At 35.1% G+C, this 24,375-nt stretch overlaps 3 protein-coding genes, 2 long non-coding RNA genes and 1 pseudogene across 7 annotated transcripts in view; 4 read left to right on the top strand and 2 right to left on the bottom strand.

The window, feature by feature from the left end:
• Positions 1-2,371, top strand: part of LOC135696529 (uncharacterized) — a 46,678-nt gene extending 44,307 nt beyond the window's left edge. For both annotated transcript variants that reach the window (XM_089112505.1, XM_065215949.2), the window contains one exon: positions 162-2,371. The gene's annotated coding sequence lies outside the window, so the exon portion shown is untranslated. The remainder of the gene's footprint in view (positions 1-161) is intronic.
• On the bottom strand, positions 1,857-2,303 carry LOC148958515 (myosin, essential light chain pseudogene; annotated as a pseudogene).
• An 8,193-nt stretch (positions 2,372-10,564) lies between the features above and the next one.
• Positions 10,565-12,544, top strand: LOC135696531 (zinc finger matrin-type protein 2). The gene is made up of 2 exons (XM_065215952.2): positions 10,565-11,606; positions 12,210-12,544. Exons 1-2 carry the CDS (start codon positions 11,124-11,126, stop codon positions 12,345-12,347), a joined length of 621 nt encoding a protein of 206 aa, XP_065072024.2. The 5' UTR covers positions 10,565-11,123; the 3' UTR covers positions 12,348-12,544.
• Positions 12,545-14,413: 1,869 nt separating this feature from the next.
• LOC135696346 (uncharacterized) lies at positions 14,414-16,837 on the bottom strand. Its single transcript, XM_065215717.2, has 3 exons — positions 16,398-16,837; positions 15,409-15,532; positions 14,414-14,834 (listed from the first exon to the last, which is right to left on the bottom strand). The coding sequence occupies exons 1-3, from the start codon at positions 16,829-16,831 to the stop codon at positions 14,493-14,495; spliced, it is 900 nt and encodes a 299-aa protein (XP_065071789.2). The 5' UTR covers positions 16,832-16,837; the 3' UTR covers positions 14,414-14,492.
• LOC148958514 (uncharacterized) lies at positions 16,823-22,099 on the top strand. Its single transcript, XR_016144603.1, has 5 exons — positions 16,823-18,155; positions 19,051-19,194; positions 20,110-20,193; positions 20,638-20,828; positions 21,617-22,099. It is a non-coding gene; the product is annotated as an uncharacterized LOC148958514 (long non-coding RNA).
• A 901-nt stretch (positions 22,100-23,000) lies between these two features.
• LOC148958513 (uncharacterized) overlaps positions 23,001-24,375 on the top strand; it is a 39,451-nt gene continuing 38,076 nt past the window's right edge. For both annotated transcript variants that reach the window (XR_016144598.1, XR_016144597.1), the window contains exon 1: positions 23,001-23,117. This is a non-coding gene — a long non-coding RNA (uncharacterized LOC148958513). The remainder of the gene's footprint in view (positions 23,118-24,375) is intronic.

Raw genomic sequence — 24,375 nt, 5'->3', positions numbered from 1 at the left:
AAGGTGGCTTGGCACAATGCCTTCACTCATTTCCTACTAAGATTTTAAAATGGTGTGAAATGGCGTGAAATGGCGGAAATACAACACGTAGAACTGTAATTCCCTCAGAGTATAACGTCAAATAATGATCAAAAGAGTAAATAGAGTTCCTTTCAATTCAGGTGAAGGAAGTAGAATGAAAGTTACGCGAGAAGAAGGACGGTGCATCTGATTGGCTCCTTGTTTCGACCAATCAACAACCTTTATCCCTTCACATAGCTGAAGCGCCCAAGAAATCAAATGAACTTGACCTCTCTTCATTTATCGGGGTCTTTTGTTTTGATGCAGCAGAAACGGGACCAGGAAATTCAAATTAAGGGAGGGGGGGATCTCGAGTTGATAGCATTATTTTACTAACCAAACAGCTTTCGAAAAAACGCACTAAAATGCTTCATGATATGTTGTGATTTTATGGGGCCCATTTTATGCTAGCGATAAATTTGAAGGACCGGCGAGTCTGCCTGAGGTCCTAGGAATGTTTAAAAGAAGAGGTTCTCTGCAACCACGCCCTTTAGATTAGCAAGCAGAAAAATTTGCGACCACCCCTTTACATTAGCTAAAAATGCATTTTAGGATATTTCTTGCAGTCATTTTCTTGTAATCATTTAAATCATTTTACTATTTTCAAGGCATGCTTTTGTTACATTTGGTACTGTTTCAATTGAATTATTTTTAAGGCAGTCTTTCAATGGAATTCATTACTTTAAAAAGGCCAATAGATCTCGGCTTACTTCTTTGAAATAAAGCAATACAAGGATTTATTCTACTATTCTTTTCTTTTAATCCTTTTTCTTTATTATTTTCTAATGTTTTTAAAAACATTTTTTGCAAAAAGGTTGGGGAGGCTGAAGCCTCTCAGCCCCCCTTTGGCGCCGCCCTTCTCCAGACAGATTCCAAAACGCCTAAAGGGACAGAGAACTTTCCTTCCCCTGGTATTATGAAGTATTGGTCACAATATGTTTTGGCATACAAAGGGATTCGTAAGTATATATTGACCTAGTTCCAAGCAAGGAGTAGTTAAACGACACCAATTTTCATATCATCAGTGTTTTAAAATATATTTCTCTCCTAACTCTTAATGTTTGATAAAAAAATATCCCTATATGTAGGGCTAAAGAACGGAACTTGGAAAGAGTCATTAACACCCTTTATCAGAGCAAGACCGCACGTAGCGAATATCTTAAACCTTGTTGTAATCTCCAATTGATAGATATTAAGCAGTGCTTAAGAGTGATAACACTTCTCAACATAGAGAGTAACCATTAAAAACCGTTAATTTAACATAGTTACCACGTTATGTAGTTTAGTTGCAACAATCGACCGCGCTTTGGCATTTCCTTGAAAGTAACGGGTAAATTTCCCTGGTAGTTTGATACAAGGGTTTTTGAAACCACATTCAACAAGAAGAAAGTGCTTCATAAAATCTCGCAAAGATTACAAATTTTGAAAAGCTTTACTTGGAATAACAGTATCAGGCTTAAAACATTTCATCGATAATTTGAAAGGACCTACAAAAATACGCACTCACTGATTTTACAAGCGAAACTTTTGCCAACATTTGCCAACAGTTATCAGAAATTAGCAAAACTATTTGTGATTTTTATCCAGAAGGATACGACGAAAATCAGATAGAGATATTTTAACCTCAGATTGTCGTAGTAGTTCAGCTGAGTCTGGAATAGACAGTACTTCTTGGCAACAAAATTTTGATGGGCAAACAGTTTACAGAGAGTAGCTACAAACAAATTTTTACTTTAATAAATATGACCATGAAAAGAAATTATACAAAATTATACTGTCCGAGGTACAAGAAATGTTCAAGCATTCATGACATATTTAATCAAGTGTTCAAAGTTAACCAAACCATTTGAGTCTTCCTGGTGGTTGATTATATCGTCACATTGCTTCTCTGTCATTTTGTCACCAATGTTTGCAAGTATGTGTCTCAACTCAGCTGCTGATATGTGACCAGTTTGTTCCCTGTCGAATGTTTTCAAACCTTCCACCATATCTGCGTATGTACCAACACTGGGCTTGGTCGACAATTGCTTATAAATCCCATAAAAGGTCTCGAAATCTACTCGCTTTCCTTTAAGGTCAGAATCTGTAAGAATTTTGTTCACATCCAGACAGAGAGGATTTAGGCCAAGAGATCTTAAAACATCGATTATTGTTTCTGCCTCCACTTTCATGTCTCCCTTTTTGTCAAAAATTGAAAATGTGTCTTTCATGTCTTCAAGAAATTCTTCGTTTTCTTCAGCCATTTTGATTTTGTTGCTGTTTCGTTATAAGGTTAGACCTGAGCAATAGAGACGAAGAGAGCAGAGTGCCTTTGTTGCCTCAAAATCAGAACTATATCTACGCCCTAAAGAAAACCAACACCTAACTCTCTAAAAGCCTGTATGCTGCTGTGACTTCAAATGCAAAGATGGCAAGGACGGGGGTAGTCTTGAATACGTCTACATACGTCTACAGCATTGTTAAATTTTAATTAAAAGCATGGTAAAAGGCCGCACTTTTGCCAATTTGAATACAACAAACTAATCTTAAAATGTCAATACAGAGTAAAAAAAGAAGTTGCTTTCTAAATAAGTACAAAGCCAAGATAGAAAAGAAAAGCTTAGCTCTGTTCCTCAATACAAGATGAGATCGATTCTTAAGCCAATTAAACAAAAGATTCGCATTTTGATATAGATTTTTAAAATCTGAAGAGTGAAGACAATTTGCAGAAGACTAAAGTATATATTATGAATGGTAATTTGTATAAAAGCTTATTTCCTTGAAAACAGGTACACCGTTTCGCCTGCATTGAGTCCTCAGTCAAACAGATTGAAAAAATCAGAATAAACAAACAAAATTTGCTATGTGCCATCGCATGTACCCTCAAATCCTTCCAATGTTGGTTTAGGATGTGCTGAAGACAGCTTTGGCATGATCAATGTCAAGATTTACTGTAAATAGCCTTACGTCGCCTGAAAATCAAAGATAATGACGATTAAAATTATAAAACTCATTGCTTCTTGGAGCTTTACCTGTTTAATGAAATATCGGCCTAAAAGTGATGGAAAATACTCTTATCATCAACAACGTAAAACCCGTTAACAAATGAATGTTTCTCACTGTCGTCTAAAAAATAAAACAAAGTTCTACTTATATTGTTCAAAAAAACCTTTTGCAGTTTGAACAGGGTTGTAAAACGTTAAAAACCAAACATTTAGTTGCCTTCTTAGATAGTGAAGGAATCATCTTGATTTTACGTTTTAGGTGTCGTTGAAGCCTCTACCTGGTTGCGTGCCTCAGAATTTACGATAAAAACTAAACGCCCCTTTCTACGACATAGCTGTAATTGATCGTTATTTTGATAGCTGTAACATAGCTGTGACATAGCTATAACTATCTTACTTCAAAGACAATATCCATTTATCGAGGTTGCAAATCTTCTACTTTTACTTCCACCAAATCGTGTTCTACCACGTTTCCTAACGGTCGAGAAATCTATTTTGGAGTTAATTCCTTCATCACTAGACTAATACTTTTTGAGGACAGGAAATAAAGAAATTGTAGAGGTTTAAAAATAAAAAGTAATGTTAACTTGATCAAATGCTGTTTAGCAGACATTTTGCGCGGGAAGTTGGGTTTTTGCAGAGCTCTCTCGCTAGCTATTTCTGCCTACTGCAGAGAAAAATCCTGTTCTTCCTCTTCTTTTCATCATTAAGACGAGCGTAATGAAAATCTCTTACAAAGCAGAAGGAAAGTGGTTAAGAAAGCGACTAAGGGTCGAAATTCTGATTTAAGCTGCTGATAAGAAGGCGATCATCTGGCTTGTGAATCTATGCAGACAGACGAATCATCTTCTTCAATCTTAAAAGATCACTGCTAACTGTTTATCTCCCACAATGACGCCAATTCTGCCTGCATTATGCCAGGTTGGTGTTTTTTTCGACATCGTACATTGGTCTTCATTGCAACATTTGTCTATTTTAGATGCCTGTTCTATTCTTTTGTTCGCCCCTCTAGCTGCCTCTCTAGTATTTTACTTCTAGAATTCTTTTGTGTTACATTTAGAATTTTTTTCCATACAATGCAACGTTGTCAATATAACGTGTGATAATAGGGCTATAGGCCATTGCAGAGATTTGGCAAAAATTATTTCTCCGTTGTTGATATTACAAGCATCCCTTTTCTAGAGAAATTTTTTTTACTTTTTTGTGACAGCAAGCTTCCTCTCTGCTCTATCTGTTTAAGCATAACGAATAGAAAAAAGCAAAACTTCCCCTTTGGCATCATTGTATGGTTTCAGCCGTTTTATAGCAACCCTTTTTCGTGCTTATAGTTGTTAACAGATTTACTTTGAAGAAAGAATTCGTTATTGCTGCAAAGGGGCCTGGTTTTTTTGAACGAGTGACCAGTATTTGTGATGCCATAGTCAGGAAAACATTACGGTCGCACGGTCACTGACTGGAGGAAGGCCCACGAAAACAATAGAGGCTCCTAGTAAACGCCACTTTCTATTGGTGAGGAAGGTTTGCCTTCTGGACTGTTTTTGTCTGGAGGAAGGTTAACAGCTTTCCTGGACTCTATGTGTGCTTAGTATCGTCAAGAAATGGAAGTAGAATCGAAATGCTATGTTCTAAGCGGTTATGCAGATAGGCTTTTAGCATATGATGGTCATAAAGAAAACTTTAAAAAACAAAGTTGTGAATACCAGTACCAATTTAAATTGGAATCAGCTACAATCATAAGAATGTCATACTTTAATAGCTAAAGCTGAAAGTAAAAATAAATTTCAGAAGATCTCATTTAAAAACATTTGTCCAAATAAATCTCTGCTCAAGAACGGATATGCCTAGACGAGTAAAGATTAATTTCTTTGGCTTCTAAACAGTTTTCAGCAGTCAATGGCCACGATGTTCCCGAGATTGTTTCTTAATAAAAAAAAGAATTTTGCTTCCAATCAGCAATTTCGCCAAAATCAAACTTGACAGTCTTAATCATTTTTCGATTAATCTTCTTTTGTTGTCGGATTTATGTTGATTATTTTGTTAACGCCGTTAAAACAACCAATAGGAAACGTTTTCCAGCAGCTCTAGAGCTTGCGACGTCACCCCCGTCAGAATCCCATCAATCAAAGGGATAAAGATTCTCAGCTCGTAGATTTCTTATTATACTTAGTATATCCTCTTTCTTTGTGTTGTTGTGTGTCTTATTTTAAACAAAGGGCTCTTGGTCAAAAGCTTCGGTCTGTTTTTAATGGGATCAATCAGCCCTTTTTATACATATTGCCTTGCTATGTGATGAGTCGAACATTCCCCGATACATTTGTGCGATAGTTTGCGCAAATTATCAACTGCATCCTGCAAAAAAATCGTTAAAGCATTTTAGAATCTAAAGTTCAGTTGGTGGCATTTGTTATTTTCCTTCAAAGAAGCTCAAATTGCGTGGAATTGGATACAGAATTCGAGTTACATGGCCGCCATGTTGAGAACTGCCTTTGATCTAGTGCTTATCTTTAAAGAATTGCTTTACCATATATGGTCACTTCAGCCTTAAGATAATTCCAAGCGAAAACAACAATCTACGCTGTACAGCACCGCGGCTCTGTTTTAGGTTAGGCTTCTCAACTTGAAGAGTTTGACTTCATATTAGCTAATATCGACATTATGGCTTCAAGAATCTGGAACATAGCAACCAACGCCTGTACAAATTCCGAGTAGCTTAAAATAGGAATTGCACGACACCCTTTCCTCTCGTTAATAGTTGGGGCACATTTGTGTTTATAGGAGAAACATGCAAGTTAAGTAGGGGAGGAGGATGCAAATTTCCAACCCCATCTATAAAGCACGACAATCGGTCAAAGCGAAATGCATTTTATGTCAAAATTCATAACTGGTGAAATATAATCAAGATATGGCAAACGACTGAATGCATTTTTTTTCTCCGATGGAGATGTTCCGTGGATATTTCTGTCCACTTGCACCTAGCTGTTCCTAGTTGTTTCGATTGAATGCCAATACTATCTTTAGAGCTAATTCCAGTGGTATACATCGCAAAAGGTTTAAACTGACAAGATAGTTGCTTGAGTCAAATTCCCTTTGACTGTACTTTCAGTGGATGGCGCGGGCATTTAGAGAAACCAGTCGAAACTAATGGTGTTGTAGCTTCCAAGAGGAACCTCCCAGAAGGGGAACTTCCCAAAAGTACCAGGGGAACTGGCCACTGGTGCGAAAGAATGGAACGAGTTGGGGCAATATGAAAAATGGTTTATGCTTTTTCGTTCAAGTCTCCTGAAGGCCTAGATTTCACGTCCAGATTCGGCTCAGCAATTGTCTGTGAGCAAATAACTAGTTGCATGACATCTCGGGACTAGCGACGCATCTTTTTACAACCAAAAAACTTAGTCCAGTAAACATGAAGGTCATACAGTCGCTAACACCAAGAATCTGCCATCTTTACTGGACTCTCACATTATCCCTCACCTCTCTTTTTTATTTCTGTTCAGAAACTGTACGCAAGCAATGTTCCTCATGTTTGGTTGACACCTGGACCAAAGGTATTTTCAGTCTGTGCCACATATTTTTGCCATTATTAGCTGTATATATGAAATTGTATCAGAAACCAGCTTATCAAATGCCATGCCAATCAAGAAAATACTGAAGCATCTCTTGAGAAAAGCCCTGTATATAATGAAAAGTTTAAATTTTAGATCTACTGAAATATTTGAATGGAAGGACTGTGCTCCAGGGCCCATTAAAAATATTTTGTGCCTGCGAGCGGAAAGCTGAGTAAAAAATGTGCCTGCAAGTAAAATAGGGTGCAACATGTGGTCAGATATTGATAAATTGCGAATCTTCCATTCTACTGAGTACTGTTACACCAAATTAAATCAATGCCACCGAGTTTTTTCTTACCCAAATTTTCAAACGCTTGAAAATTCTCGTTTTTCACCAATGGAATTTCAAAAAAGCAAGAAGCATTTTCCTTGATACTATTTTAGTTTTTTACATCTAGTACATATCAATTTCCAGTTTATGGTTTTCCTTCGTCATCAACAAGTAAGATTTCCAGCTTATCCATACTATTTTCCCTTTCGCTCACTACTTTCAAAAAATTTTAGATCCAAATGGGCTGAAATAACGCTTCTACTGGCTCTTTATAATTCCCATCAATTATTTCTTTCTAACGATCCAGCGATTCCAGTTGGACACCGCAATTTTAAACTCACGCTCGATCAGAATTTCTAATCCCCTTATTGTGATTGCCGATCAAAAATATTGTGAACTGTAAACACTTTCAGTAAATATTCATCCATGGGTTTTAAAAAACGAAATAAAAAAGACGTGTAAATGACACACGACTCTCATTTGCACGTCTTTTTATTTTATTTTTTATAACCCATGGATGAATATTTACTGAAAGCGTCTTATTCACAAGCAAAATCCCCGAATAATACATCTAGATAAAAAATTTAGGTGCCATTTCACCTACCGACCAGCGATTTTACTAAGGATTTTGTGGACCAACTGACCAACAACCATCTCATGATGTATTTGGGGTCACATGCTCTACGCCCTCGCATGCTACGCCCCTAACTGCGTGTAAAACTTATCAAATAATAATTGCTGTGAGCGATATAAACTGATCAGAACATAAGAATGAATTGATCAAGTTTTTATCTACGGGCGATTAGGGTTATTCAAGCAGTCTTACCGTAACTCCTCGAATAAGCCCCCGGGGGCTTATTTGCAAAAATGATTTTTAGGTGAGGGCTTATTCGAGCGTGGAGGCTTATTCGAGCGTGGGGGCTTATTCGACTTTACGATGTTCGTATTATCGATTTCATCAAATAAAGTCATCTTCAGTCAAGAAAGCTTTCCAATACTTTAAACGCTTCACTTTAAATTAAGAAGGCTATGGGTTCTATTTACAACATATTCTTTCAAGGTGACTAGCTTTAGCTTTTTATTTTCATCTCGTTAACAAGAGTTGTAAAATCTCGACATTACACGGGCTTTTTCTCATTTCAAAGTTGAAAATGTTTGCTGTAAAAGATTTTATTCCAATCAGGTTCCTTTGAAAATTTGTGTTGATGAAAATCGTATGAATTTTCTTCAGGGTGAATTCTTTGGAGGTGTACCTTATAATTTTGCTCTACAAGCCAACTCTGCATTTTACTTTCTCCCCCTTACTCCCACAAACACGTTAGTTGCTAGACGCAAGAGGAAATTGAAAGAAAGGGACAGATAGACAATGTAATATGCAAACTCATGCAATTAGAGTAATGATTTTGGGTTATCCTTTGAAATCCTATTTGACCTTCCATTTGATACCAAAAAAGATATTCATGAAGAGCATGGTTGTAAACTAAAAAAGGTGAATAAATTCGATTCAGAAAAGTGCCTGCAGAAATTGAAATATGAACCACCCCTACCTAACGCTTTTGAATCCGTTTTTAGAAGAAATATGTAGACCATGTTTTAAAAAAACGGGGAGGGGTAATTACCCTCTATAACCCCCTTTGCACCGCCACTGATTTTATACAAATCTTGGATCAGTACTAAGTACTGAGGTTTTTTTTTAATTTGGTATCCAAATTTTGGCGCTTTTGTAGTAAAAACTTCTTAGTTGGCTTCTTATTTTTGCGATCTAAAATTGCATTATTGCTTTGAAGTTAAGCATTTTTGGAAGAAAATAAACACAGCCTAATACTAGAGTTTCTTAAATTCTTGGACATCTTAATACTAGTTTCTTATAAACCAGTTTCTTATCAACAAAATACGTTACCTTCATTTAGTACAGTAGTACAAAATATGTTCGGTTCTTATACATTTTTCTACAACACAAATGTAGAAAAGCAAAAGAAGCATGGCTAGAAAACATGTGTTCAGAAATAAAACGAAACATTTATACAGAACCAACAATTATTTACAAATAGGTTAAAGACATAGCTGAGGAAAAAGTTCACTTATCTGCCGGTTGCATAAAATTCAAGGAAGGATGCATCTTTATGGAAAAAGACGCAATTTTTGCACGCTGATCTGAATACATCAATGATCTGTTCAAAGAAGAAAGGGGGCCAAAACCATGGATGGTCCCAATATGTAAAAAACATTAATATGGTCCGAAAATATTAGAATCAGAAATAAGAGCCACAGTTATGAAGTGAAAAAGAACAAAGCCGCAGGCCCGGACGAGATGGTAGTAGAAATGGTAGAAGCGCTAGAAGATTGGCACCCAACGTTTAACAACCATCGCAAATATTGTATATGACATTAGCGAAATTCCGTAAACTCTCCTGAAATCTGTATTTATAGCATTATCCAAAAAAACCGGGAGCAACTGAATGTGAATTTCATCGCACAACCAGTTTGATGAGTCTAGACATGAAAATGATATTACGTGTTTTAATGGAAAGAGCAAGAAGATGTATAAACCCGGAATAAGAGCAGAACAATGCGGATTTGTGGAAGATGCTGGCACAATTAATCTTAAGAATGCTAAGTGAGTGTGCAATTATAATGCAGAGAAAGCTATACGTTTGCTTCATCGACTATACCAAAGCATTCGACAAAGTTAGACATGAAGACCTCATGGGGGCTTAAGAAGGTTGAGCCCCCCTTGTTAATGCCGAAAATTGGCAAATTTCTACTTTTGCTATTGTTTTGGCACCATTTTGTGCAAGAGCCCCCCTTGTTATTTTGATAGCAATACACCACTGGTTGAAACATCTAGATATTAATGGAAAAGATATAATTCAAAATCTTTACTGGGAATAGACGGTTGCTTTAAAAATAAATGGAAAGGGTTAGTAAGTTTACCAATAAACAAAGAGGAGTACGACAAGGATGTGCCTTTTCGCCAGTTTTATTTAACCTCTATAGTGAAAAATCCTAAGAGAGATCCATAGTACCAAAGGAATAGTAATAGGAGGTTACAACTTACATCATTTACGGTTTGCAAACGAGACAGCACTGATAGCAGATTTAGAGAAACTTTAGGAATTACTAGTTAGGAAACTGTTAGGAAAGAAAGTAAAAAGAGAGGACTAACAATAAATGTCAAGAAAACGGAATGCATGATAATTAGAAAAGAGAAGGAAAAAATGAAGTACCAACATGCGAAATTAAGATCGGTAAAAACAAAATAAAACAAATGGAAAAGTGCAGCTACTTAGGAAGTGTCATAACATCAAACGGCAAATTCGACACAAAAACAAAGAAAAGAATTGCCATGGAAAAAGACTCCTTTCAAGAACTAAGAAGCATCTTCAAAGACAAGATAATGAGTATGAATTCAAAGAACAAACTTGTTACATACATTCCATCCTCCTTTATGGAAGTGAGTGCTAGACTATTTCATCAACAATGGAAAACAGACTGAAGGCAGCAGAGATGTGGTTTTACAGAAGAATGCTAAGAATATCATGGACAGAACATGTGTCAAACGAAGAAGTTTTAAGAAGAGAAAATGCTGAAAAGAGGCCAATAAGAGACATCCGAAAAAGGCAACTGAGTTTTGTAGGGCATGTTATGCAAAAAGAGAAAATTGAGAATCTAGTAATAACAAGAAAGATAGAAGGTAAACGTAGCAGAGAAAATCCAAGGTTAACGTACATCAGGAGCATGAGCATAAGTGCTGGTTTTGGTGATGTCGAGCTATTGCTGGCCACAAAGAACAGAACTGTGTGGAAAACCGTGGTTGCCAACGTCCGTATCGGATAGGGTACCCACAGAGTGATTGAACGTTTCTCTTACAACGATCCTTTGCTCCAAGATGTGTTTCAATCTTAAGGTAAAGGAATTTCGCCTTTTCCAAGACCCATTTTGAGTGGGCTGATGACACTGCAAGGCGCAAGAGAGCAACACTTTCGTGTATACACGTATTTTTTAAACTTCCGAGTTACAATTTGAACCCCCCACCAGAAGGTTTACACCAGAGGTTGAGCGAAAACGAGATTTTTCATGAAGGAAGCCTGGACAGGAAGACAGGACACAAGAATATTCTATCTGGCCTAAGTGACAAAGCGGTGTTTTGCTCAAGAATTGGGCTGAAATCTTATTAAGATTGTCAAAATATACAATAATATCATGTCTAGTGGCAGTTCTAAAAATCCTGAAGGGAAGGTAGACAATTATAGACGAACATGGGATAAAGAAGAGTTTGAAAAGAAGGCGAAAGAACGTCTGCAAGAGGAGACAGGTGAAGATGGCCTGTCCGCCGACGAAAGTGATCATCCAGTCAAAAGGGAATTGTTACAAGCAAGAAGCTATGCAGTTGATTTAGATTCAAAGCTCGGAAAGAAAACAATCATAACAAAAACAACACCGCTTTCAGAAGTTGGTGGCTATTACTGCAATGTTTGTGACTGTGTTGTCAAAGACTCAATAAATTTCTTAGACCATATTAATGGCAGAAAGCATCAAAGAAACTTGGGAATGTCTATGAGGGTTGAGAGATCAAGCCTTGATCAAGTAAAGAAAAGATTTGAAAGTAATAAAAGAAAGAAAGAAGAAGAGAAGAAAAAACAAGATTATGATTTTGAATCCAGGGTTAAAGAACTCAGAGAAGAGGTTAAGTTCCTCCAAAATCCTTCATTTTGCAGTAAATTGTGTTTTTTTGACAGCTATAATTTTTTGGTAAACTTCTTTTGAAAGATATGAATTTATGTTGCCTAGAAGATTCAAGCTCACCTATCAGATTATGATGGACTTAGTAGCAGCATACTCATGAAAGAGAACCTTATTACACAATTTTTTGCTAGCTGGATAATAATTTGTAGTGAAAAATAACAGACATGTTATCCAAGAGGACAATATTTAAAAAATGCTAAAATAAAATGCTAAATTTTTTTTGTTTGATGAAGAAAATGCTTTTCCTAGATGAATAATTTGTCCCACCAAGATTTTTAATAGCATATCTGAAAGTGTGAAAAACAAAAACTAATATACCCAACTTTTTTGTGCAAATATTGGATTCAAAGAACATTTTCAGCAATAGAAGCTCAACACATCCCTATTACCTATTATTACCAATTTTGTTAGAAGAAGCCACTTAGATTTTTTACCACTTCAATTGACTGAGAATTGATTTACATTTAAGGATATTTAGTAAGTTTTTTGCCGACTATTGTAGTATTTCATCAACTAACTGCATTATAACTAAATTGATTACAGGAAGAGAGAGTAAAACAAAAAAGGAAAGATAACAGAAAAGAAAGGAAGAGGAAAGCAGAAGATACACAGGAGGAGTATTTGGACAATGATGTGGCAGCGTTGATGGGGTTTGGTGGTTTTGGGTCAAGTAAGAAATAGGACCTATTCAGAACATTTAGGAAGTTATTAAAGAACTCAAGGAACCAAAACTGATCCTGGTTTCCGTTTACTGGTAAAATGAAGCTTCATAATGTTACTAGGTTATGTTTTGAAGCTATAAAAAGTCACAGTTTTCTTTCCAGTTTCCAATAAAGTACTTAATATTTAGATTTTGATGATACTATCTTTTGATGAAAGCAATTAGTTTGTTGTTTGATTTTCTGTGCCCATTAGCTGTTTCAGTGGTCATGCTTTATTGGCTTGGCTGACTTTTTAGCACACACAGTAGCTTGAATATTTACAAGAATTATACTGTGCAACACATTAAAATTTTTTAGAATCAGAAAAACTTATTTGTAGGAATCTGAGTTTAAAAAAGATTAGTGTAAGAGTGAATTTATAGGAACGATTGTTGGTGATGAATGGTTCCTATATTAATTCCTTTGCAAGTTCTTTTATGGGCATGCTGTCATTTTATGATCTAGTTTAAGGTGCAGAAAACACAGAGCCTGCAAGAGACGATGTTGCGTGACCGTTGCATCTTGATGAATTAACTGACTAATCAAATAAATACAAAACTGGTCATAAACACATAAAACAAGGGGATGCTACAAATGTGTTGTTTATTACGTTACGTGGATACAAAGACAATGGAAAGTGTTAATGTCAGTGACACAATGGAGGACATGATTATGTTTAAACAATGTCCACTACAAATTGTATTGCCGTAGAAATCTAAAATTGATGCTGATGAGGATTCTTGCTGCAATTAGCAGTACACTACTGAATTCCATTCTTGAGACTAAACTAAAAAGGGCTTCACGATTCAGTGGCTTTCTTGTACAACATTATAATTGTATTTCTTTTATACAATCACCTAAAGAAGACAAATCAATAACACACAACTACTGTGCCTATCATGGCTGGAATAGACTCCAGGTCATTGAAGTTCCCACCATAAAAGGCACATAGAATTCAAAAGTTTACAATATTCTATATAAAAAGAAACAACAAAGGAATGTCAAGTTTCTGTCTCACATTAGATGTCAGGCAACAATATTTATAATTGTATTGTCACAGTGATTCCACAGAATTCTACTTCAGAGTCTTAAAAGAAACTTAATCCCAGATGTAATCACAATCTTGCTTTCAAGAAACGATTCTAAAGCTTTGGGGGAATGCATGTTTTTATGATAGAACACCTAGGAACATCTGTGATTCCAGAGGGCTCTAGAATATTGGTGTTATAATAGCATATTTTTATTTGACAAGCTATCACAGTTTATAATATTAGTCAAACAAAAAACATGCAAGGAAAGCGGTTGGAAATCTATTGTCGTTGTACCTTTATTCATAACTAAATTTTCAAAAATTTTGCCTTCCCAGAATAGTACTTTTATAAGCTGTGTCTTCATAACCTCATATTTATCACCTTTATATCTGTCACCTTTATATTGCAAACTTTTGCCATTTATTTCTCATGTTCTATTCAATATGTATCTAGATACGAATTTCAATGCATACCTTTTGATATTATGTGTTTATACTATGTGGATAAAAAGTATGTATAGCATGTTTATAATATGTTTTCATTCTTGAATGCTACTTTCAAATTTGGTTGTACCAAAATCTTATTTAATTAAAAACGTTATTATTTGCAAATGATAATGAAGTATTATTTGTTGGAAGTGGAGGCAAAATCACATACAAGTATCATAATTTTGATATGAAATCTATCATGCTTTATCCCAGTGTGAAAGTCAATTTATTAAGTACCTTCGAAAAATTTAGACTTGTGTGCTTAAATCATAATAATCTAAATACATTATTGACAAATCATCCATATTCAGCAACAGCTTCTTATCATTTAATACCTTCATTAATGTTCATTCTTAGAATGGAATGTCAATAAACTGAAATGCATTAATAAGATCACTAATGCCAAAGCTGGATAGTATAAAATTGTTTTAGTTGCCAAAGCAATCTTGCAAAGCTTCTTAGGTTTCAATATAGTAGGTTGTTTATTTTTCAATAACATGAAATAAACTTGAAAGAGGAAGCATAAGTAATACATGGTTTTGTAATGTATAAAATAAATGTTATTCTCATGACAATACTAAAATGCCTATGTACAACTTTTCAAGTTCAGGTTGTTTTATTTTCGGTAATGTTATTGCTTTCTACATCTCCTTCAGAACCATCTACAGTTTCATTTTTAAGTTCTTCATTAACAGTTTCTTTTTCAACAGTTGTAGCATATTTCTTTTCAAACAGAAAGTCCCATTCTCCAAAACGATGACCAGAGATTTGATATGCTGCTGGGCTCGCACCTTTCCATTGATGATGTTCAAAATTTCCAGGTGGTTTTGTTGAGTATAATTTCTTGCCATTAGGTGTTAAAGCAAAATTATAGTTGACTTCATTTTCTAAAGCATATGCAATCTTTTCATCAAGGTTTTCTTTGGTCACAAAGTCTTTACTTTCCTCCTGAACAACAAGAAGAATTGATGTAAGAGTATATGCTCAATTTTGAATCCAGTTTCCACTTAAATTCAGAAAGTAAGGACTAGAATTATATCTGTTAAATAGAGTTATTTCTGTTAAATATAGGTGGGATTATGTGAATTGGTAGAAATGCCTTATTCACATGATATAAAACATGTGTTTCCAGACAAATAATCCAAAAACTGGTTACATCATTGTAAAAATGTTAGTCCTAACTTTTTTGTCTGCAAGTTTGACTAACCGGACTAATGTAATTGTAAGATCAGTATCAACTTTAGGCCAAAGACATTGGTGTTCCTATCAAACCCTACTGAAACAAATTCTTAATGTAATTTTTCCTTTTAAATGAACAATTAATGTAAAAGCGTATAACCTAAATGATATGAATATCTTCATTTCACTAAAAGACATGTTTATTAACTATGCATTCAAATATTTGAATAAATAATACTAGCACTTGAAGCCATTTGAAAGAGAATGTATAATAAAACCTTTCCATCACCATGAAAAGCATTCTAAAATGAGCTATACCAAATAAAAATTATCATTATCTTACAATTGCTTGGAGAACAAGAGCCCTTCTCTTTTCAAACATCAATTGATCTTGCTCCATCTGTTCTAAGGCTTGCATTTCTTCTTCCTTCTGCTTCCTTTCAGCTTGAATAAGGTTTCTTAGCTCTCTGTTAAGAAATTAACATAATATTTGAGGATTGATTTTTCCTGCTTTATTTTCTGCAGTTAAAGGCCTTTTATCCAGGCCTGGTCATAAGACTTTAGGTAAACAGCTCTCCAAGTAATCTCCAGGTGAGCTATTTCTAGATACATAAGAATACAAACAAAGAAAATATTGATTCCAAGTAGAGCAATTTGCTTTTCAGAGCAAATTTAGGAGCACAATCCGTAGCTACCTTCCAGCATTCGAGGAGACCATAGAGGGGAGCAAGAGCTATTGTTCCCCTCAAATTGCCAGGCCTGTTTTATCCCAATGCAATTTTGCTGGCCATTTAAATTTCCCATTGGTTAGACTACATTGGATACATTGGATTGTTATGTATCCAATTTGCAACATAAGGCTAATTTGCAAAGTTTTCTCAATCATAAACACACTGCAAATTCTATTTTTAACTCTGAATAGTTGACTGACAGGACAAATAAATTTTTAACAAGCTATTCATTTTCAGTGCAGCAGCTCTAGTTCCATAGTCAAACCTAATGGTGGAAACTTTCCTCTTTTCAGGTAAACTGTGCATTAAAGAATCATCAGAATAACTTGTCCACCCTAGAATAAAGGTTTCATTATGAAAGTTCTAAGTACTTGCCCCTGGTTTGATGGCAATAAAAGAAGAAACTTGGAAAATCTGATCTGAATGTAAAGAATGCCAATGTAATCTCTCCAATCTACTCTACTTTAGAAATCTTCATTGATGTTGGATCACACATTGCTAGCACTTGCATAAATTGTAGAACATAAAATTTCGCAACAAATCAAGTAGAAATGCAAGTAGATATTAGTTTATTTGCTTAAAGAAGTATCGTTTATCAAACCTTTCCCGCTTGAGTTCTTCGTTATTTTTCAATATAAATGCAATGTTTTTGGCCTCCTCTTCTTTTTCTTCTGCTTCCCTTTTCATTTGCTCACCCTCTATGTCTTTCTTCCTCTCTTCCTCTACCCTATATTGTTGCCTGAAATATTCCGCAACGTCTTCTATTTTTGCTTTGTAGTCAGCCGTTGCTTTCCTTTTTGCAGCTCTCATATCGATGAAGGCTTGCAGTTCGCCTTCAGTAGCGCCATCTTCTTTCATCTTGATTAATTTTGGAGGTTTGATTACTTTTACCTTTCTTTTTCCTCTGGCAACTAAACTTGTTGTATGAAAGCACGATGATCTTAAATTTATCGCTACAAACCTGTCTGAAGCCCCTATAAAATTGATTTGTCTAATGGCACGACAAGACTTTAAACATACATTTAGGCCCGCCATCTTGAAACTTGCTATAGTAAATCAAAACGAGGTTGTTGATTGAAAATCGATTTCATGATGAAGGGACGGGGAAAAAGTTTAGATTTCAAGGGGGCCAACCCTTTAACCTGGGAGAGAGAGAGGTGGTCGACTAGAAACAAAATTGAAAAATTGGTTACTAATGACAAAATTTTATCTCACTGAAAGGAGCTTCGGATAACCTAAGGAGCCAATGGATAGCAAATATCTTGCAGCTTTTGGTGCTCAAAATTTTATGGTAGGATGCAACTGTTTCTCATAAGAAACAAAACTCATTGACTATTTCTTCATGTTGTCTTATTATTATCAGTGGCGGCAATTATGGGGGTATGGGGGAGCTGCCCCCCCCCCAATCAGCGATGTCGTACGAAAACTCGGGCTTTCCTCGGATAATTGACAACCGTTTAACGTGTCGAAATTACTCCAAGAAATTGTTCTGAAAAGGAATTTTTAGCTAATCTAAGGGGCGTAATTGCCAAATTTTCTGCTCGCTTCGCTCGCAGGTGATCTATATTTCCCCTTTTTACCCCAGGGGCCTCGATATTTTGCAAAATTTGAACATAGCATAGCTGATGAATATTAGCTAGCACTAAATAATCAAACAAACAATAAACAAAGAAATAGACTGCTTGTGAATTGTATATTTAATTTCAATTCCGTAAAGATTGGCCAAATCCTCTACCGGATTCTTCCCAATAAAATTTATTTTCAAACGTATCTCCCACTAAAGAAAATGCAATAAAATGCATAAAATGAACTTCACAGTTGCAATCATGTTGATATCATGGGCGACTTGTCAAGAGTGTAATCTGTCGACCTTTTGTAACATCAATTGTCTTAGGTGAGATATCGATCTTGATATCAAAAATCAGAAATGGATTGTTCTTCTTGCTATCTGTGGTCAACAAAGATTTCTTAAAGGCCCTGCCAAAAAATCACCTATTTTTATCAAAAAGTGCAGTTCCCTTAAAATTAGACATGACACAAGATGTTATCTTGTCAGAAAATCGTAGGCCCCCCCCCCAAGAAATGAAAGCCCGAATTTCCGCCACTGATTTTAATGATGGCAATTTCAAAACAAAGATATTTCCCTTAAACTTAAGAAGAAAACTGTCTTGTTTAGTTGAACTAAAATGATGAAATAACGGCAAATGACACCTCATAATTAATACAACATAATTCACTTTCAGATCTCACACAAAATAATGTCGCTTCATTGGCGAGTATTGGAATTCCTTTATTCTACATATTATTGCTACAGAATATTCGAATTTCATGACCACAGGAGTTTTTAATAAAAGTCAGTGTAAGTAAACTTTAATTAATTACGAACAAGCTTTTTTGCTACCTTTTTTGAAAACAGTCTACTTTATTTCAGGTTGCAATGAAAAGAGACAGTTCTCTAAATTTTAAAATGAAACTGTCTATAGTTTATGATTTCTATTACTTTTTAATTAAAATACCACATTTTTTTTAAAGAGGCTTGTATAATTCGAAAACTACTAACAGCATATTTCGATTTTTACAACAATAAAATAACCACCCAACAGGGCTTTCTCCCGTTGGACTGCTTAATATATGCATTTGTCTCCCTTGATCTCCTCTATCCCAAAAGAGTTTTCAAGGGCAAATTAACCAATGAAATGTTGCAAGGTGTGCATTATGTTTGCAAGCTTTGTTTCGGGGTTAAGACATGTGAATATTTTAACGTGCTTAACACACGATATTGGCAGGGACCAAGCATCTAACCCATAAGTGGAACGCTTCTATCCACTTTTCTCCAATGCCATTTTATGTACACGTTGCTATGGATACTTGGCCTTTTTTCATATCAATTATCACTTATCCCAACAACATAGTCGTGTTGCTAAGCAATTAAATTTGTATAGGAAGTGCCACAAAAATGCTTGGAAACTAAACATGAGTCATAGAGCTCAATGTTTTGCTTTCGTACTTATGTAGACTTATAAAAATGTTCAATGCTAATGTATAGAAGTTGTAATTATTTAGCTTTTGCAGCTCAATAATTTGATAGCTTGTCCCTCAGTACTTTAAATACCATCTTTTGAAAACTGATAATTCATTTGTTTAGGTGTTTTTCTCTCAGTGCTCAAAACAGCTTTTACGATTTCCTGTCTGATGTCTTAATTTGATACTAACGCAACAAGTAATAAATCTTGCCACCAACGTCTTGATTTCAGGAAATGATTGCTTATGCGAAGTTTATATTCATGGGACAACAGAAGAATTGAAGATCAGAAGAAGATCGTCGCGGCAGTTGAAGAATCTATTCTAGATCACTTTTCTCTTTAAGAAAGGAAACATATCTAGTTTAAAGAATGAAGGTATGCAAAAAAATCTGTTTAATGTGTTGTTTGAATCAGATTCTATAGTTTTTCTGAAGACATGTTGATTTATGAATCCGAAAAGAACATTAAATTACAATCAATTTAAACTATTTTTTCCTGCATTTTCCAAAATGATTATCATTCTTGGCTTGTTGAAACGCAGGTTGACCTTCAAGCTTATTCTAGAAGTAACACGCAATGATTTCGACTTTTAAATTCTGACAAAAAGCTGTAGACAAATTTTATTGTCATTTTTTATGACGAAGGCTTCTATTATCTTATAATATTATTGAAATCGAAAACAAAAGGAGCTGCACTTATATTTGATGCAAATATTATGCACTCATAACTGAATATTTGACACAAAAATTCAGTTTTCGTGATCAGAAGCTTTCTGATGTCAAATTTTAGCAGTTAATCAAACGTTTTGCAAGAAATTTTGCGAGTGTTTAGCTATCTTGTGAATGCACTTTGCTTTGTTTGCGTTTATCGAAAAGTGAATATTATTACTTGATGCCTTCAATGTTGCATCAAAAAACATCTAAAATTTTTTCTGATAATTTGAAGTTTTCAGGCTTAAAAGTAACTCATTTATTCAGATACAATGGCAAGCTTGCATTCAAATATGAAGAAAGACGGCGAGCTTTTGATTGTAGTGCATGGATGCTTGTACAAGCAAAATTAGAAAAGTCAAGTCAACTGACATTTCTTATCACTTCAGCAATATTGTCATCATTGTTCTTGCAACAAATACTATCTTGTGATAAGTACTTTAGCACATGCAAGCTTAAAGAAATTCAATCATAATTGGTAGAAAGGAGGATATTTAGTTTTTGAATTTGTAAAACTGGGTACCAAAGATAAGACTACAAATGATTTGCTTTCGTAATAAAGTTGCTGTTATTTTTTCAGCTGAAGATATACAGTGCATTGTCTGCGATGCTGATATGTTGTGCTATTCTTTTCGATGATACAGTTTCACCACTGCCAGTTAAGGTAACATCTGTTGCAAGCTTGGTTCGATATGTCATTATTCCTTAACTAAAATACTCTAAATTTACGTTTCTAAAATACTTTATCATGAAAAATATCGAGTGCATTATATTTGCTAGGACAAGAGCAGATTAAATATTCTATATCGATAAAGTATCCTCTTAGCAAACTGAATGTTCTATCAAGCCCTTCTTCGTCCTCTCACCACATACACTGTTGATTAAGATTTCTAAAGGTGAATCATTTTGCCCCGTTACTTTTTATATTCAACCATAGTATGCTGCTATATATTTCTTATTGCAAGACAATATATTCAGATTAAAAAGAGACACTCAGTAATTTTTAAAGTCTGATTCAAGTGGCAAGGAAAATGACAACTGTTGGCAATGCTAAATTTTCTCTCGTTGTTTCCTTACATTCCTTTAGTTTACAATTTTATTTTTTAAGGTCTTATCAAGGGTTAGAAGAAGCTGCTACCTGACATGTCCTTGTCTACAAGCAAGCGATTGTCAACCATGTGGTTTGGTGTGTTCACGTGTTTTCCTGTCGAATGACTCAATATGTGTGAGCCAACCTGGTGGTCTTCCAGGAGGGCAATGAGCTTATTCAGATGCTTTGGCTAAACACACTTTGATTAGGTATTACATGGAAATTTTTCTGGTAAAAACCTTTGGAATGATTTTCAAAATGGCTGGCCTCATTATGGCAAACGTTGAAAGAGGACCTTTGATAAAACAATATCTTTGTGGTAGAAATTATCAAAGTGGCAACTCTAATTTAAGATTGAATCTTCAAAATGTGATTATTTAAACATAAGTCAAACTAGATAGATATGAGGTAGGTAGTAAGACTTTTTGAAGTTCAGAAATCAACTAACATTTATAGTGTCCTAAAGTAAACAGATTTTTAGCAAATGGTACAACGAGCCTCTTCATTTAGAAGCCTGTGTCCCAGACCCCCAGGCTATCATTTAGGGGTACCATAGTCTTGAATCGGCTAAAAGAGAAAATGAGTTTTCAATGAGAGTAAGAGGCTGAAAGTTATCCGACAGTAAACTGCTACATTTGTATTTTATAGCTCGATTTTTGGCATTGAAAATAGGGTATGGTTGACTCCAGGGGCACAGTGGGAATAAAAATTTTTGGGAAAAGGGCAGTGTCTCTCTAAGGGGCTATAATCCCTTTCTTAAGCCACTGCCTTCATGGCTGGCTTGCCCTAGAAGCTTAGGAATACAGGTGTAGGAAAACCCTATAAAAGAAATAATGACACTTTGAAAATTTTCCGGGGTCCTTTTCAGATTGAATATGTTTGTTTATTTCAGATCCTTTTTTATCATTATTGTATCAAAATAATCATTGCATAAATTTGCTGATATATCAAATTTGATATATTCCTTTAGGTTTTTTACTTGATATCTTTATTTCAGATAGGCAAGCAAGGGCACATAATCAGGAGTATGACGTCAATCTATAAAGAATGGCAGTAGAGATCAGTGCATCACAACAGAGCGATGGCAGTGCAATCCTGAACATATATGTTTCATTATGTTGTCATCACGCATAATTGTTAGTTTGCTAAATTTATATATAATGTCTTTGTTTTATATTCGGAAGTATTTTTGGATAGCCTTTGCTCTTTTGGCAGCATTCTTCCTGTTCAGTCCATTTTGACCTCGACGAGGCCCCTCATCTCTATCTACGCATATAATCAGTAAAGCCCAAACTGGCATCGCACTGATAAGGGCGGTTTCCTCGTACGCAAGAGTCTGCAAAATATGTGTTATGGTCAAAGAAAGGACATGAGGCAGGTGGACAAATTTGGACTTGAAAGAGACGGTCACCAAAATCTAAAGAGCGAATAGCAAACAATAGAAAGGCCCTAAACAGCACAAGACAGGGGCATTTCAATAACACCTAGCACAACAACTTTAAGAACAGTACAACATGCTGCTACTAAACATAAAGTCTAAGTTATCTAAAGTAGAAAATCCTTAAAAAACTGCTGTTGTTTGCTAGCCTTAAATATCCTGGAAGTGAATTCCTGTTATGGTCCTGGGAAGAAACGAGAATTTGTAGAAATATTTTGATACTGGAAGAGGTACATGTTTGTTCTACTTCTCGTTTGACGGCTCTGTTCTTTCACATAAGATGATATTTCGACTTCAACCGTATTATTCACAATCTTGTTGAACATTGTTCCTGAGCATTGAACATTGCCCCATTACTCCTTTTCTATGCAGCGTGATTGTGCAAATCGGAAATTCAGAAAATGAATTTTCTTCTTGCATACGAGCTAGGCCAGTAAAATCGGGAAATATTTGTCTATTTTGTGAGAAATTACAAATTAGAAGTTTATAAAAATTTTTTTATTAGAAGTTTTTATAGCATTTTATTTCACTGCTTATCACATTGAAGCTTTGCAAGTCACAAGAGCTAGTTTGCAGTTTTATGCATGATATGTTTGTAGAATTCGTACATGTATAAAGATCATGCGGGATAGAGGGAATAGGAGGTTTAATTTCCGTATTTTGGTGCCCCATTGGAGGGGGGGGGAGGTTTACGTTAATTCTTACGAAGCCATTTTAAGGGTTTGTCGTTGAATTCTTAGGCAAAATAGTGTTGCAACTTATCAAAAGTCTTCAATGGTTAATTAAAATCTAGTAAATAAGGAACACCGCAATGCTATGAGAATAAACAACAACAAACACATGTAAATGGGTAATATTTTGCCCCGGCATACGGGGCTTCATCAGAGCAAAATAATTAAAATTTTATTTGATATTTTGGTGCTCCAGATTACCCCTTTGAAGGCGCATTTCCAATTGAAGGCGCACAACCTCAAATTTCTTGAGGACACGATGTTGATAGCGGCCCAAAAGTATAAACAGGTTGCAATTAAGCAACTACCAAAGAACAAAGTCAATAAAGGTATGTAGTGGTCGTCCCTTGAACGACTTTCGCTGAAAATACAAAGCTCAATGTTTTTGTGTACAATGAATGTGTTGCATATGAAATTCCTGCAGGATTTATTTTTATTTCTTGTGCTGAGGCCGAAGGGGAGTTTCTCAAATATTTTAAATACGAGGAGGTTCATCCGCAGTTATCAAACTCCACCTAGAAGTATCCAAAACAAGCTTAACAGACCCACAATTATCAGCTAAAAAGTATTGAAAAGATTATCGACACCTTTTGGCTAATAATTTTGGGTCTGTCAAGTTGACCCAAAAATATCAAATGCAAAATCGTTTCCTATAATAATCAGTTTAAACAAATCTGTTCTTTTGTTCCTATTTTTGATATTGTAATCATTTAGTTAAACCTATAAGTATCAAAATCGTATTTTGTTGAATCAGGTACCCAAAAATATCTGATCTCAAGGAAAATTCTTTCCCACAATATCAAAAATATATATATGACAAGTTCAAGTGACACCCCTGGGTGCTGAGGACTGACTACTAAACACATTCACATATAATTTTGTTAGCTGTTAAAGAATAAAGTGAATCTGTTTAGGAGACCTTATTAATTGATTTGATTCAGTATTCAGCAAAGAGGTTATTGTCAACTTTCAACATCAGTATCCGAGTCTTATCCAAATAACATCAAAATATCCCTTCTTCTCTGATCTTCAAAAAAGCCATAAGTCTGAATGATCTTTATATTTATAGACTTCCAACCTTTAAAGAGAGTTGCATCAGCCAAGCATTGATATTCAAAAGCATCAGGCAGCCTGTAGCTGAGAGGCTGTGGGGCTATAGCCCCCTCACATTTTTGCTAAACTATGATATTTTGGTAGTGGCATCAAATATTATGGGGGAAACCTACCATAAAAGTTTGCCAATTTGTCAAGAGCCAGAGCCCCACCACTCCAAAATGTGCTCTGGCATCCCTAGGCATTTCAGATTTTTTGAGTCAATTCTCTTTGACTGCATTTTTATTTTCAAAGTCTGTTGACAATCTTTTAATTGGGTGTAACATGCCTATTTTAAATTTATGTCATTTAACCAATAAAAAGTTTAGTTTTGACATAGTGAATTTATCATTACAACTCTTGAACAAGAAACTTTCAGAAAATAAAATCCAATTATTACTGAAGCTGACACTACACTGAGACATTTTCTTTTGACAATGGAATCAATTTTTGCAAATATCAGAGTTCTGACAAATATTGATAATGGCAAAAATT

This window comes from Rhopilema esculentum, chromosome 14, assembly GCF_057945365.1.
Source record: "Rhopilema esculentum isolate cy_ngs chromosome 14, ASM5794536v1, whole genome shotgun sequence".
In the NCBI taxonomy this organism is placed as follows: Eukaryota; Metazoa; Cnidaria; class Scyphozoa; order Rhizostomeae; family Rhizostomatidae; genus Rhopilema; species Rhopilema esculentum.
The sequence above is the reverse complement of the archived record's forward strand: the minus strand, read 5'-3'. Positions and strand labels throughout refer to the sequence as shown.

Bases quoted from the DNA above. Each gene is read 5' to 3' on its own strand.
- LOC135696531 (XM_065215952.2), top strand. From the start codon at position 11,124: ATGTCTAGTGGCAGTTCTAAAAATCCTGAAGGGAAGGTAGACAATTAT. The intron at 11,607-12,209 runs GTTAAGTTCCTC...AATTGATTACAG, and splicing joins TTAAAGAACTCAGAGAAGAG to GAAGAGAGAGTAAAACAAAA.
- LOC135696346 (XM_065215717.2), bottom strand. From the start codon at position 16,831: ATGGCGGGCCTAAATGTATGTTTAAAGTCTTGTCGTGCCATTAGACAA. The intron at 15,533-16,397 runs GTTTGATAAACG...ATTTCTTAACAG, and splicing joins GAAGAACTCAAGCGGGAAAG to AGAGCTAAGAAACCTTATTC. The intron at 14,835-15,408 runs GTAAGATAATGA...CTTGTTGTTCAG, and splicing joins CTCTTGTTCTCCAAGCAATT to GAGGAAAGTAAAGACTTTGT.